Source organism: Sphaerodactylus townsendi, linkage group LG01, assembly GCF_021028975.2.
Source record: "Sphaerodactylus townsendi isolate TG3544 linkage group LG01, MPM_Stown_v2.3, whole genome shotgun sequence".
Lineage (NCBI taxonomy): Eukaryota > Metazoa > Chordata > Lepidosauria > Squamata > Sphaerodactylidae > Sphaerodactylus > Sphaerodactylus townsendi.
The window spans coordinates 191,179,753-191,193,945 of NC_059425.1; the positions used below are offsets into that span (position 1 = coordinate 191,179,753).

Below are 14,193 nucleotides of genomic sequence, written 5' to 3' on the forward strand. Positions count from 1 at the left end.
TGTGCAAGCGCGCCGGGTCATTACTGACGTCACATCACAATGTTTACTAGTCAGACTACATTGAGGGGGTGGTTTGCCATTGCCTTCCCAATCATCTACACTTTGCCCCTCCCCTCGGCTCCACCCCGTCAGACTGCTCCTTTGGCTGGGCCGAGAGATGGCGCGTGGCAGGCTCCCGCTGGCTAAGATAAGGAGGGGTGTGTGTGGGGGCGGGGCGCCCAGAGCAGGTGTTGCCCCAGGTGCCATTTCCCCCCCCCCCACGTGTGTGTGTGTGACAGTGTGGTGTGCACAGTGTGGTGGGCACAGCCGTAAAACAGGCAGGAGCCCCAGCTAGTCACAAGACAGCTGCTGCTGCTGACCCGCAGTCACGCATGGCAGGTGGTTCTGCTGGGGGGGCAGCAAATGCCAAAGCAACATTTGAAAAAATCTGCACAACAAAGTCCCACCTGGCCCCATCCACTTTCTCAAAACACTTAGTGGGCACCAGGAAATGTGTTGGCAGGGGCCCTGGCGCCCCTGGGGACCACAGTAGAAACCCTGCAGTAATAATACCCCCGTGGCATTTCCAAGGACCTTTCTTGACTCTTGGTGTCTCTGTGTTGCTAATGTTTCCTCAGGTTGATGAGAAAACCGAGGGAGAGCCTGGCTGGTTATATGGAAGCTTCCAAGGACATCTTGGGTGGTTTCCTTGTAATTATGTAGAAAAAATACCTGAAAACGAGAAACCGCTTCCATCTCCGAAGAAAGCCTTACTTCCCCCTACAGTATCTCTGCCTGCTGCCTCAGTTCCGTCGGAGTAAGTATAACAGCACCCCACCACATAAAACGCATAACCTAGCAGAATTTTACAGACATCTCCATGCTGTTGATTTTAAAACTAGGTATGTACCACCTATTCATGTTCCCGTACATAATCTGAGGCAATCAGCCTCTGAATACCAGTGCTAGGAGGTCTTATCCAGTTTCCTTGTTTGGCGGCTCTCCATGACAACCGGTTGTCCGCTGCATAATATCAGGTGCTAAACTAGAGGGACCACCGCTGTGATCCAGCAGGGGCATCTCTTCATTGAATTGTGAAGAACACAACTCTGAGTGCCACAGGTGTACCTTGTGTACTTTTCATGGACTGTGTGGATAATGGTAAAGTAATTCCAGCTGCTGACATAATTTAAAAATGCTTGTTTTATGTTCTTATTTTGAATTTGCAGGCCCCTTTCACCAAGTAATCCTGCAGATGAATCAGATTACCAAAATATGTCTTTCTCAAGCCTAAATGTTAACATGTGGCAGAAAAAATCTGCCTTTACTCGTACGGTATCCCCGGGGTCTATTTCTCCCATCCGTGGACAGGTATGTTTTTATTAACAAGGAGGCTGCTTTATGTTCCTCTGTCTTTGTCTAGCACTTAGAAGAGTTTGGATTTATCTCCCCCCTTTCCCTCCTGTAAGGAGACTCAAAGGGACTTACAATCTCCTTTCCCTTCCCCCCTCACAACAAACACCTGAGAGGGCTCCAAAGAACTGTGACTAGCCCAAAGTCACCCAGCTGGCATGTGTTGGAGTGTATAAGCTACTCTGGTTCATCAGATAAGCCTCCAGAGCTCAAGTGGTAGAGCGGGGAATCAAACCCAGTTCCCCAGATTAGAGTTCACCTGCTCTTAACCACTACTCCACGCTGGCTCTCAGATTAGGATCTGGGAGACCCAGGCTGGAATCCGCTGCAGTGTCACGGACATTTGCCGGGTGGCCTCAACCAACCTCTCTCGTTGTATGCATGGCTGAGGGCTTTCACAGCTAGAATCAACTGTCTGTAGCTATAACTGACTATAAATGAAAATCAATAAACAATCTGTATAAATTTCCATTTTATTGGTTGATTGCAAAATTTGCTTTAATTATTTGGACAGGTACAGATTATTATTTATTATTTTATTAGATTTCTTAGATATCTATACCATCCCACCTCTTTTCAGGGAAAATCTAAGAGGAACAGTTGGGAAATCAAGGCCCGTTCCACACATGCAGAATAATGCACTTTCAATCCACTTTGCAACGGGATTTTACTGTGTGAAATAGCAAAATCTGCAAGCAATTGTGGAAGTGGATTGAAAGTGCATTATTCTTCATGCATAGGAGGGGCCTTAGTTACCCTTAGTGATGAATGTAAATAGACCTCAGTACACAGTGTTATAGAAGTCATTGGTGGGTGGGTTTGTACACGTGCATTCCGTGAACCCACAGCTGACTTACAGCAACTCCTTATTATTTTCAAGGCAAGAGATGTTCAGAGATGGGTTTGCCATTGCCTTCTCCGGCATGGGCTTAGAGAGCTGAAAGAGACCTGTGACTGGGCCAAGATCACCCAGCAGGCTTCATTTGGAGGAGAGGGGAAACAAATCCAGTTCAATGTATTGTCGAAGGCTTTCACGGCCGGACTAAACTGGTTGTTGTGGGTTTTCCAGGCTGTGTGATTGTGGTCTGGTAGATCTTGTTCCTAATGTTTCGCCTGCATCTATGGCTGGCATAAGATGCAGGTGAAACGTTAGGAACAAGATCTACCAGACCACGGCCACACAGCCCGGAAAACCCACAACAATTTGATCCAGTTCACCCAATCAGAATCCACTGCTCTTAACCACTCTCTAGGTCATTTGTGCTTCTGAGCACTCTGCATTCAGGGGATGCTCCTCCTGTTCTGTGAGCTGCTTGACATGCAGTTATCAAGTGCAGGTGTTCAAACCACAGGAACTGTTTCTGCTGCAGGAAGTACTTCTAAAGAAGATGTTCCCATTATTGACACGGGTGCATTCTTTTTCACAGGGGCAATCTGTGGAGAATTTAAAAGCCCAGGCACTCTGCTCCTGGACTGCAAAAAAAGAGAACCACTTGAATTTCTCAAAAAGTGACATCATCACTGTATTGGAGCAGCAGGAAAACTGGTGGTTTGGAGAAGTAGGCGGAGGAAGAGGATGGTTCCCCAAATCCTATGTGAAGATCTTGCCGGGGAATGAATTCCAAAAAGAAGAGTAAGTGAAGTTCCTGGGACTTTTGAAACAAAGTCGCTTTGAAAAGTTGCATCCAGTGAACTGAATGAAAGGCTCGAACCCAGGGGGGGACGCGTGCGCAGCGAAGGTCCTCCCCTAGCAGTTTCTGCTCCGGTGGGGTGTGTACTGTGCTCAAACTAACTCCTCTGGATTGAAATGCTGATTTTGAGGATTAGGGGTGAGGACGGCTTAAAAGAGGAGTGGTCACTGGGCCTGGGGTTTTTAATTCCCAGCGTGCCACCTGCATCTGTGACTGGTTCTGAGACATGTCCTGGTAAGGCCCATTGCTCATTGTGGCACAGTGACAGGCCTCTGAAGATGCCAGTCATAGGTGGGGGAGGGGTGAAATGTTAGGCGCTAAAACCACACAGCTTAGAAAACCATCAGCAACTGGTTGCTGTTTTGTCTTTCCATTTGACCTCGTTTCATTTAATCTACAAGCTGCATTTTGAACTCCCGCTGTTTAAGCAACAGCTGGAGCTGGAGAGAGGATGTTAGGGCGGGGGTGGGAGGAGGCAATGCATGCACATATATGTGTGTTTTATTTTTATTTTACAGAATTTGTAACCTCCCTTTCTGCAACCCATTAAAACATAGGAACATAAGAAAGAGCCTGCTGGATCAGACCAGAGTCCATCTAGTCCAGCACTCTGCTACTTGCAGTGGCCCACCTGATGCTTTTGGGGTGTGAAAGCAATGGCCTTCTGATGCTGCTGCTCCCAAGCACCTGGTCTGCTAAGGCATTTGCAATCTCAGATCAAGGAGGATCAAAATGGATAGCCACAGATAGACTTCTCCTCCATAAATCTGTCCAAGCCCCTTTTAAAACTATCCAGGTTAGAGACCTGGACTTGCCGCACCAACCCCGTCTAGGCGACGGGCTGATTTACGCCCGCCCACGGAGACTCATGGATCCACTTGGTTTCCTGAATGCTCTGCGGGACCCTGATCCCGCCGGCACACTCGATGAGCAGGTGGAGGATTGGAACTCCCGACTCTCCGATGCCATCGATGTTGTTGCTCCCGGCGTCCTCTTAAGCGCCCCATCGCGGCACGCTCCATATGGTATACCGAGGAGCTCTTGCGCCCCATTATGAAGCGGGGCTTAGCAGATCGTTCTAGAGCTTGGAGTGTGGAGGAAGTCTTCAAGTGACGAAGCTGCTTGTGAACATCCTATAGGGACGCTTTTATGAAAGCTCTATGAGATGATGGCGACGAAGAGCGAAGAGGCGAAGAAGGATTTTCTTCTCCTCTCTCTCTGGCCGCCCGCTTAGCTCTAGGCCAGCACAATTATTTCGTATAATTCGGTCACTGACCTCCTTATCGGAGAGATCTTCAAATCCTCAATTGGACATGGCAGCTGGTGAGGCATTTATGAGCTTTTTTCGCGGATAAGATCACGCATTTGCTCCGCCATGACCTTCCATCCACGTTAGCTAAGCAATTAGTGAACTGGAGACTCCCTTGCGCGTCTTCGGGTCCTTGTTTGACCCGAAGTTTTTTCCCTGCTCTCTGAAGTTAAGCTGTTGATAACAGAGCCTTAGCTGCTGTTAGACCTACTACCTGTCCTTTCTGGATCCGTGCCCGTCCTGGCGCTTGTAAGGAAAAGCCTGCCGGGCGGAGCTCAATGCGACCCCATCTGTTGAGTATCATCAATGGTTCTCTTGAGCAGGAACCTTCCCGGATGGGTTGAAGGAGGCAGTGGTCCACCCACTCTTAAAAAGACCATCGTTAGATCCAGGAGAATCTGGCCAATTACCGCATACGTTTCGAATCTTTCGGTTCCTGGGGAAGCGTAATTGAGAGAGTGGTGTTGGAGCAGCTTGCAAAGGTTTTTCTGGATGACGCACATCGCCGGCTTTTAGGACCCTTCCAGTCCGGCTTCCGTGCTACGGGCATGGGGACGGAGACTGTTTACTCGTCGCCCGTCACAGATACTCTCCGTGATTCAGCTCGACCAAAGGCGGATCGGCGCTGCTGGTGTTGTTAGATCTCACACGCAGCGTTTGGCGGTGGTCGACCACGATCTTTGGCCCAACCCGCCTGGTCAGCCTCCGGAGTGCGGGGCACTGTCCTTCAGTGGATAACCTCGTTTCTCCGGGGCCGGAATCAGCAAGTGAGGTGCGGGGACCAAGCCTCCCGGAAGTGCCCGCTTCAATGCGGTGTGCCCCAGGGGGCATTATTGTCCCCGCTGTTATTTAACATCTACATGCGACCCCTTGCTCAGCTGGTACGGAGTTTGGGCTGATTTGCCATCAATGCGCTGATGACACACAGCTCATTCTGTTGATGGAGGGGAGCAGCCGCCGCCTCTGCAGCTCTACAGCACTGTTTGGAGGCGGTTGCTGGTTGGTTCGCGACAGAGCAGGTTAAAACTGAATCGCCGAAGACGGAGATCCTCTGGCTTGGCCGTGAGGGGAGGGATTTTCCAGCCGCCGGTGTGGGAGGGGCCACATTGGCACCGCCCCCCTCGCTTCGCAGCCTGGGGGTCCACCTGGATTTGTCTCTCTCAATGGAGACCCAGGTGGCCCATACAACCCGGGCTGCTTTTTTCCACCTTCGTCAGGCCCGGCGTCTGGCTCCCTTCCTCTCCAGAGCGGACCTAGCCTCTGTGATCCATGCAACGGTCATCTCCAGACTTGACTATTGTAACTCGCTCTACGCGGGCCTTCCCTTGCGTCTGATCCGGCGTTTAAAACTGGTCCACCATGCAGCAGCACGCCTGCTTACAGGCAGTGGTTTTCGAGGAACATATCCAGCCTGTGCTGCGGCAGCTGCATTGGCTTCCAGTAGAGTTCCGGATCATTTTCAAGGTGTTGGTGTTGACCTTTAAGGCCATTCGCGGCCTGGGGCCATCGTATCTTCGAGACCGCGTCACCCCATATGTCCCCAGGCGGCCTCTCCGATCGGCGGAGGCCAATTTACTGGTGGTCCCTGGCCCCTCGACAATGCGGCTGGCCTCCACACGGGCCAGGTCCTTCACAGCCCTGGCCCCGGCCTGGTGGAACGCTCTTCCTCCAGCTGTCCGGGCCCTGCGGGACCTTGCAGAGTTCCGCGGGGCCTGCAAGACGGAGCTGTTCCGCCGGGCCTTCGGAGGATCCAGCCGCCAATAGTGCCCCCGATATCGGCCCCTAACATCCGGGCCGCAAATCCATCACTGTGACTCACCATGCCTCCCTTTATCGTAGGGAGGGAGGGATTTTATTTGATCGAGACGCTGGACGCCAACTAACTAATTTATATCTTGAATTTTAATTTAATTTTGACTTAGGTCTGTATTTGATAAATGTACTAGGAGATTTTATTGCTGTTTTTATATGTTATTTTAATTGTTATTCAACTGTATTGCCTACATGTTGTACACCGCCCAGAGCCCTCCGGGGATGGGGCGGTCTAAAAATCTAATAAAATAAAATAAATAAATAAATAGTAAAATCACATTTTAAAATTAACCCAAAGCAGAGTCATGAAAACGACCTAAAGACATAAAAACAATAAAAACATTTAAAACCATTAAAACTTTGGGCAGGAAGGAGGGGACACTAGAAGTCCCGGTTTCTTCAATTCCTTCAATTAACTTTAAACTATTTTATACATTTGACTTTGATCCTGGCTTTAATATGTACATATTCCCATCCTAAATATGTTTGCGTTTGAAGAGATTGAAGGAACAGTGAGGATAGAGACCTACTTAGACAGCTAGTTGACAGGGCCTGGCGGTTGGTAGCCGTCGTAACAGATGAATTGCTATGATAGAAGCTGTACAGTTCCCAAGTAAGTTCCATTGTGTTTCCTGGCATTTATATCATATCAAATGAAGAAACTGCTCGTGCCAGTTGCAAAAATAATGCATTTTTATTGATCCGTAGATCAGAAGCAGTTTATGCTGCTGTAAATAAGAAGTCTACAGCACCGTCCTACACCCTGGGAGAAGGTAAGACGTCCATTTAAACCAGGGGTGTCCAACTCTGGTGCCCCAGATGTTCATGGACTATGTTTCCCATCAGTCCCTGCCAGCACTGGCGTAATGCCCATTGGGCAAGGTGGGCAGCTGCCCAGGGCATCACCTTGTGGGGGGCATCAAAATGCTGGGTTCGTTTTTGGGTATTTTTGTGGTTTTCCATTTGTGGCCTGCAGGGGGCACAGTTTTTAGGCTAGTGGCACCAAAATTTCAGCGTATCATCAGGGGACTGTCCTTATGCTACCCCCCAGGTTTGGTAAGGTTTGGTGCAGGGAGTCCAAAGTTATGGACTCCCAAAGGGGGTGCCCCTATCCCCCATTGTTTCCAATGGGAGCTAATAGGAGATGGGGGCTACAGTTTTGAGGGTCCATAACGTTGGCCCCCCTGAACCAAACTGCACCAAACTTGGGGGGTATCATTAGGGCAGCCTCCTGATGAGACCCTAAAAGTTTTGAGACTGTGCCTTCATAAATGTGCCCCCCACAGCCTGCAACCCCCATTGACAGCAATGCAGAAAACTCAATGCAGAACAAAGATTCTTGGGCAAATTTCTAGGATGTTCCTGCAGGGGTGCATTTTTGGATGTATCGGCACCAAAATTTCAGGGTATCATCTGGAGATGATGGCACCCCCCAAGCTTGGTGCAGTTTGGTTCGGGGGGGCAAAGTTATGGACTTTCAAAACTGTAGTCCCCATCTCCTATTAGCTCCCATTGGCAACAATGGGGGATGGGGCACCCCCTTTGGGAGACCATAACTTTGGACTCCTTGAGCCAAAGCTCACCAAACATGGGGAGTAGCATAAGGACAGTCTCCTGATGATATGCTGAAAGTTTGGTACTGATATGTCTAAAAATGCACCCCCTGCAGGCACCAATGTCCTGGTGCAAAAAAATTTGGTCGTGGTGGAGTGGCTGCCCATGGGGTGGGGGCATCCAAATCAGGTTTTGCCCAGGGCTGCAGTTTGCCCAGGGCTGCCTCGTTACGCCCCTGCCTGCCAGCATGGCCAATTGGTTCTCCTCAGATGCAGATGCCTCCATTTTGCAGAGCCTTCTGCCAGGCCTTGCAGCCCTGCCAGCACTTCCCTTTTGACCCTACGGCCGTAGCCTCTGGCTCATGGGGGGGCTCCTCTGAGATCCCAGCTGCAGGGCGCCAGGCTCTGCCTTGGCTTGCAGGGAAGGGCGTGGAGCTGGCTGTGCTGCCTGCACCTCCTTGCAAGGAGCCCGCTCTGGCTGCACCATGTCTCCAGGCTCTGCAGCAGAGTCCTCAGTGTCCAGGGGCTGGCTCGTGACACCTACCAGGGTCAAACTGATGTCGGCAGATCAGCAGCTGTGTACTATGAAAGGGCCTTTTTGGTAGGTAGACACTTCCGTATCAAAGTTTGGCACATGTGTAGAAAAAGTTTTGACAACTTTTATACTGAGGCATTCACATTTTTTCCTTCTTCATTAAATGATTTCTGATTCAAAGTAAAAGAATTGTCTGAGTAAATGTGTTGCCGTCCCTAATCTTGAAAAGCTGAAGTTTTCGTTGCTTTTCCCAGAGTATTTAGCGCTATATCCTTACACAAGTTCTGAAGCTGGTGATTTAACTTTCACGGAAGGGGAGGAGATCCTGGTTACCCAGAAAGATGGAGAATGGTGGACTGGGAGCATCGGTGAGAGAAGCGGCATCTTTCCTTCAAACTATGTCAAACCAAAGGATCAAGATGTAAGCGCATGGGGTTTGTGTTTTATTTGGGGGCGTGGGGGGGGGGGGGGGAGAAGAGAAAAATACTGAGGTTCTGGTCCAGAGATTCTCCTTTGCAGCATGCCAGCCATTGTAAAGGGACTCCTCTCTCTTCTTGGACCTACACTTTTAGTTTTGATAGTTCCGATACCTCTTGAGTGGAATGGTTAATGCGCTCAAATGTGGAAATGTGTTGCCTGGATTTGCCTGCATAGCCAATCTGATCCAGTTGCCCGTGGACTCCTAGTGCAGGGCCGCGTGTGCACCTTTGGACTTCTGATTCAGAATGATGGGTACAATAAAAAATGACAGCTGCAGGAGGTAAAGCCAGCCCCTAAAAATCAGTGAGAGAGGCTATGCACAACTCTCCACCCTTCAGCATTTCAGACCAAAGCTCTTTTTGACAGGATGTCTTTTAATCTGTGCCAGCAGTCACAAGCACAGCTGGGCACAACTCCCACCCGATCCTGCCCCTTTCTAACAACATCCGGTGGGTAGCACGTCATTGCACCACATTGAGGCCCCTTGCTCAAGTGTGACTGTGGTAGAATCTCCATCCCTCTGTGGCTGAAGTCCCGCTGAGTGAAGTTGTGCCACTACTGCCGATGTGTTTGCAATTTGTGTGTGTGTTTAATTCAGTTTTCCGTTTCTTTTGTTGCAGAGTTCTGCCAGTGCAAGCAAAACAGGAACGTTGAATAAAAAACCTGGTGCGTGTTGTCTTTTTACCGCTTATTACAGTGGTTGCTTGGTGATGGGTCACTGAACGTGCCTTTTCTTTCAGAAATCGCTCAAGTGACCACAGCCTACGCTGCCTCGGGAGCAGAGCAGCTCAGTTTGGCTCCGGGGCAACTGATCCTCATTTTGAAGAAGAATTCCAGTGGGTGGTGGCAGGGAGAGCTGCAGGTAAGAGGAGGGGGACATGCCTGCCCAGTGAATTGCACTTGTGATAAACGCGTGACCACACAAACCGGCCTTATGTTGAACAGGGTCATCAGACGGGCCGCTGATTTCCAGGTCTCAGACGGATAAAGGCCTTCCCTTAACCTCCTACCAAGTCCTTTTAATGGGAGGCGCAAGGAATCGAACCTGTGACCTTCTGCATGCCAAGCAAATGTTCTTCCACTGCGACACAGCCCCTCCCATTTTAAAACACCTCCCTGAGCAAAAATGGGGTCTCCCAGCCGCGTGTGGGGTTCATAGCAAAACATTTTTTCCCTCAGCAGGAACGCACTGAACTTGGTTTAGTCTGTAATAGCTCCAGTAGTGAAGGTATTGTTCAGACCTTGTGGCTCCTCTTGAAGAGGTCAGAAGAACCACTCAGTTTAATATTGACTTTCTGAAGAACAAGAGAAGTGTTCCTAAAAGTCAAAAACCCTGCTCTTTAAACCCTGCTCTTTGCCAGTCTTGGAAAGCATCCACTGTGCTGGCTATATATCCATCCCACACTCTGGTCACTTCAAAGCTAGCTGGAGGCTGGAGGGTTAAAACACCATTCCAGCAGCTCCTTAACGACTGACAAAATCCGTGCCAGCCTGAGGTTTCATGAGTCAGAGCTCTCTTCATCGGATGCAGATTGGAAGGAAGGCCACATCGGAATGTACAGTCACACTGTGACTGAAAGAAAAACAACAACACGTCAGCTACACTTTCACACAAGCTGAATAATACATTTGTAATCCACTTTCAGTGCAAAGGACAGTAGTGTGGAGTTTTTACTGTGAATGCAAAATCCCTTTCAAATGATCACTAAAATGCATTGAAAGTGTATTTAGCGTATATTGTTCAACGGTGTCAAAGCACATTGTTGTACACAAAATCTTTTCCTGATTATATAGTTTTTAGATTTCAGCAGTGTCTGATTTCAGCATAATCTTAAAAGGTTGACTTTCAGAAAGTGGGAGTCTGCTTAAATATCAGAGTTCCTTTTCATGAGTTTCAGGCTGGAAAATCTAAAGCATCTAGTTATGCTGCTTTTATTTATTTGTTTGTTTGTTGAATTTATAACCCACCCCGCCCCCAAAAGGCTCTGGGCAGGTTTTGGTTTTCTTGCAATTCGTCTTAAGGACATTTTTGTGATGGGTTGTTACTTCCTTTGCTTTCTGAGCCTGGATGGGATATGGCTTCTTGCGTGACGGTTGATGAGAGCTGAACATTCTTTCTGCAGGCAAGAGGGAAAAAGCGGCAGAAAGGATGGTTTCCCGCCACCCATGTGAAACTCTTGGGTCCCAGCAGTGAAAGAACCACCCCGGCTACTGTCCCAAGTAGGTGACTCAATCCTACTTGCCTTTGCTGAGACTTCGTGCAAAACTACATGTAACTTGCTTACCTAAACATGTATTTTAAAAAATGGCATGTAATTCTCTCTGACAAAAGTATATTATTACATATATCTACAGCTTGAGCAGAGTCTATTGACATCCTAAGGAAAACTACTTTTCTCTTACGTTAATTAAAATCAACCACATCTCAGTTTATTCGTGAGGTGGAGATGCTGAGGGTTAAACCTGGAACCTTCCGCTTGCAAAGTGTGGCCTTCCACTGAGCTGGAAGCCTCTCCTGTTGTCTTCCTTGTGAAACTGTAGGCAGGTAATCCCTTGATGTCTCTCCATGACAGCTGCCCTCGTCAGTTGAAGGAGACCTGTCAATTATAACACAGGAGTGGGTAAAAACAGCTTTTCTTGCTCTGAGGTAAGGAAGGCATCTTCACAATTTGGGTTATGTCCACCCATTCCTCAGGGAGGCAGGATTTAAAAGCTTCCTGTTATTGGCCCTCACCTCCAACATAAAGCAGTGCTTCATCCAAGCTTACCTCGCTAGTAAGCTCTTTCCACCAGTAGTCTTAACTGCCCACTCTGATAGGAGGGCAGTCCCCATGGCAGCCATGGGACGCCAAGCATCCGTGGAAGAAATCCACAAAGCCTCAGTCTCCGTCTTTGTCTCACTCTCCGCCTTTGCAGCTGGGCATCCTCTGATGGTGGACTCGGTCTCAGTGCGCTGCTACAAGTCCTGGAACATTGATGGGCCCTCCTGGAAGTTATTCTGAGATACCTATCTTGGAAATCCCATTCTCTGAATATGCCCTCTGCCTCAGAGTGTGAATGGAACCTTGGCTACTCTCCTCTCTGGCCACCCTCTGAAAATACCGTTTATCGATATATTGAGCTTAGAGGATTAACACATCACTTGCTGTCCTCCCTGCTAATTGTTATGCTGATACACTGTTTTTCAGTTAACTGTCTATGCTATTACATTTTTGTTGTAACTTGTTAATCTTTCCTGTTGATGTTAATATTGCCTCCTGCTTGGAAAGAGCAGCAGTGGCATAGTGGTTAAGCGCAGGCGCATTCTAATCTGGAGGAACCGGGTTTGATTCCCTGCTCTGCCACTCAAGCTGTGGGGGCTTATCTGGTGAACTAGATTAGCTTGTGCATTCCAACACATGCCAGCTGGGTGACCTTGGGCTGGTCACAGTTCTTCAGACTTCTCTCAGCCACATCTACCTCACAGGGTGTTTGTTGGGGGGGAGGGAAAGGAGATTGTAAGCCCTCTTGAGTCTCCTTAAGGAGAGAAAGGGGGGATATAAATCCAAACTCTTCTTTAAGATGAGGCTCAGAGGCCGTTAGAGAGCCAGTAACAGGAATCTCATAAATCCTGTCTCTCTGAGGAATGGGCAGGAATAGCCCATACTCTGACGATGCCCTCCTTACCTCAGAGAAAAAGGGGGCTTCATGGTGAGTATCCAAGATTCCAATTCATCATCACTAGAAATGAGGCACAATTTTCTCCCTTGGAAAGGCCTTAAAAAGCCAAAACATGGCTTGGTATATTTTTCTGCTGCCAAATAACTCTGCTGTTCTCATGGGTTTTGGTCTTTTCCCCCTCCTAGCGTGTCAGGTGATAGCAATGTACGACTACCTGGCCAACAATGAAGACGAGCTGAGTTTCTCCAAAGGCCAGCTTATTAATGTACTGAACAAAGATGACCCTGATTGGTGGCAAGGGGAGATCAATGGCGCGTCCGGCCTCTTTCCTTCCAATTACGTGAAGATGACGACAGACTGTGATCCCAGTCAGCAATGTAAGTGAAAGATAGCAATGGTTGGAGCTCTTCGTCCTTGGGGCCGTGCCCAGGGCGGCCAGACTCCTGCTGTGGCAAGGCAGCTTCCTGCCAGTTGTCACCCTGGCCCACCACTGCGCTGAGCAGCAGCAAGAGAAGGATAAAAATAAACCCACTGCTGGCATCTATGGTGGTTTGTCTTTTCTGGGTAGCTCCAGGACTTGCCTGGAACTCTGTGGTTTTCCCTTAGAGTTTCCAGCAATTCCTAGAGCTTCCCATTTTCACTTCCAGGTTGTACCCAGAAATGATGTAGCGACATCTCCACCATGACATTCCCTCCCCGTGTCCTTGGCCCTAACCCTAGTCATGCCTGTTGCTTAGGTTTTTATTATCCCTTACCTTCTGAGCAATGTTAGCCTGTGTTAAAAAAAAATCAGTGATCTTCTGCACTTTGCCCAAGTAGTGAAAGCTTTTTTCTGAATCACAATGTGTGTACATTCCTCTTGAACGGCATCAGTAGGAAGGGGAACTTCGTGCAAAACTTACTACACCTCGGTTCTCTATCAATAGTGTGAACCACTAAACTAGATGCAACACAGGACGATCTCTGTTTCCTTTTGTTTTCTCTGTTGTGTTTTTATTAACAACCTCATGTAGCTGCTATGAAGATCAAGAAAGTGGGAGTGGGGAGTGGTCTTTAACGGTTTCTTCCTGGGTCATTTCCTGAGGTAAATCATTCTGTCAGATCCATCTTCCAATGTGGCCGTTAATTCTGTCAGGAAATGTATTTTAACTGCATTACTTTTTGAGGCTGCTTTTGAACAGGGCTGTTAAAACAAGTGGCAGAAGCCCACATATTCTTTTAAACTAAAATATGTTATCAAGCTTTTCTCCTTTGTGAAAAAAACTGGGAATGAGTTATCTTCTATTTTTCTCTTTTCACAAAATGTTGATCGCCAGGAGGCAAAGCGTCGGCCTGTCCTGCCTTGTTGTGTGATAGCCTAGAAGACTTCTTTCTCAGTATTTCTTTGCCTTGTCTTTTTATTTATACGAAAAGGAGTTTTAATAAAGTTCTAAATATAAAAACTCAGGCTGGAAAAATATATTTACAAAAAGAGGAAGACAAATAATCAGGTCCTGGAAAGCACCGGCAAGTAGCAAGCGGAGACAGATAAGCCAACAAGGAAGAAATGCAGCAGGGCAGCACAAGGACAAGGAGCAGAAGGTAGAGGAAGAGCAGAGGAGAGGAGCTGAGGAGATGCAGGGAAGAGCCGCACCATATAAGAGACAGCATTGAAGCTCACCCTCACTTGACCAATCAACCGCCCAGCTGCCCTGCATCAACATACAGCAACCAAATGGTGCAGCTATCTGGCTCCTGCAATTAGAAGGGTTGACAAATATT

At 48.3% G+C, this 14,193-nt stretch overlaps 1 protein-coding gene across 1 annotated transcript in view; it reads left to right on the forward strand.

Annotated features, from left to right (window-relative positions):
- The window catches only part of ITSN2 (intersectin 2), a 169,870-nt gene that overhangs the window by 101,029 nt on the left and 54,648 nt on the right, over nucleotides 1-14,193 (forward strand). Inside the window, exons 23-31 of the mRNA XM_048506528.1 lie at nucleotides 618-796; nucleotides 1,209-1,350; nucleotides 2,820-3,025; nucleotides 6,913-6,977; nucleotides 8,547-8,713; nucleotides 9,393-9,438; nucleotides 9,513-9,634; nucleotides 10,896-10,992; nucleotides 12,618-12,809. Coding sequence (XP_048362485.1) covers nucleotides 618-796; nucleotides 1,209-1,350; nucleotides 2,820-3,025; nucleotides 6,913-6,977; nucleotides 8,547-8,713; nucleotides 9,393-9,438; nucleotides 9,513-9,634; nucleotides 10,896-10,992; nucleotides 12,618-12,809 — 1,216 coding nt within the window. The remainder of the gene's footprint in view (nucleotides 1-617; nucleotides 797-1,208; nucleotides 1,351-2,819; nucleotides 3,026-6,912; nucleotides 6,978-8,546; nucleotides 8,714-9,392; nucleotides 9,439-9,512; nucleotides 9,635-10,895; nucleotides 10,993-12,617; nucleotides 12,810-14,193) is intronic.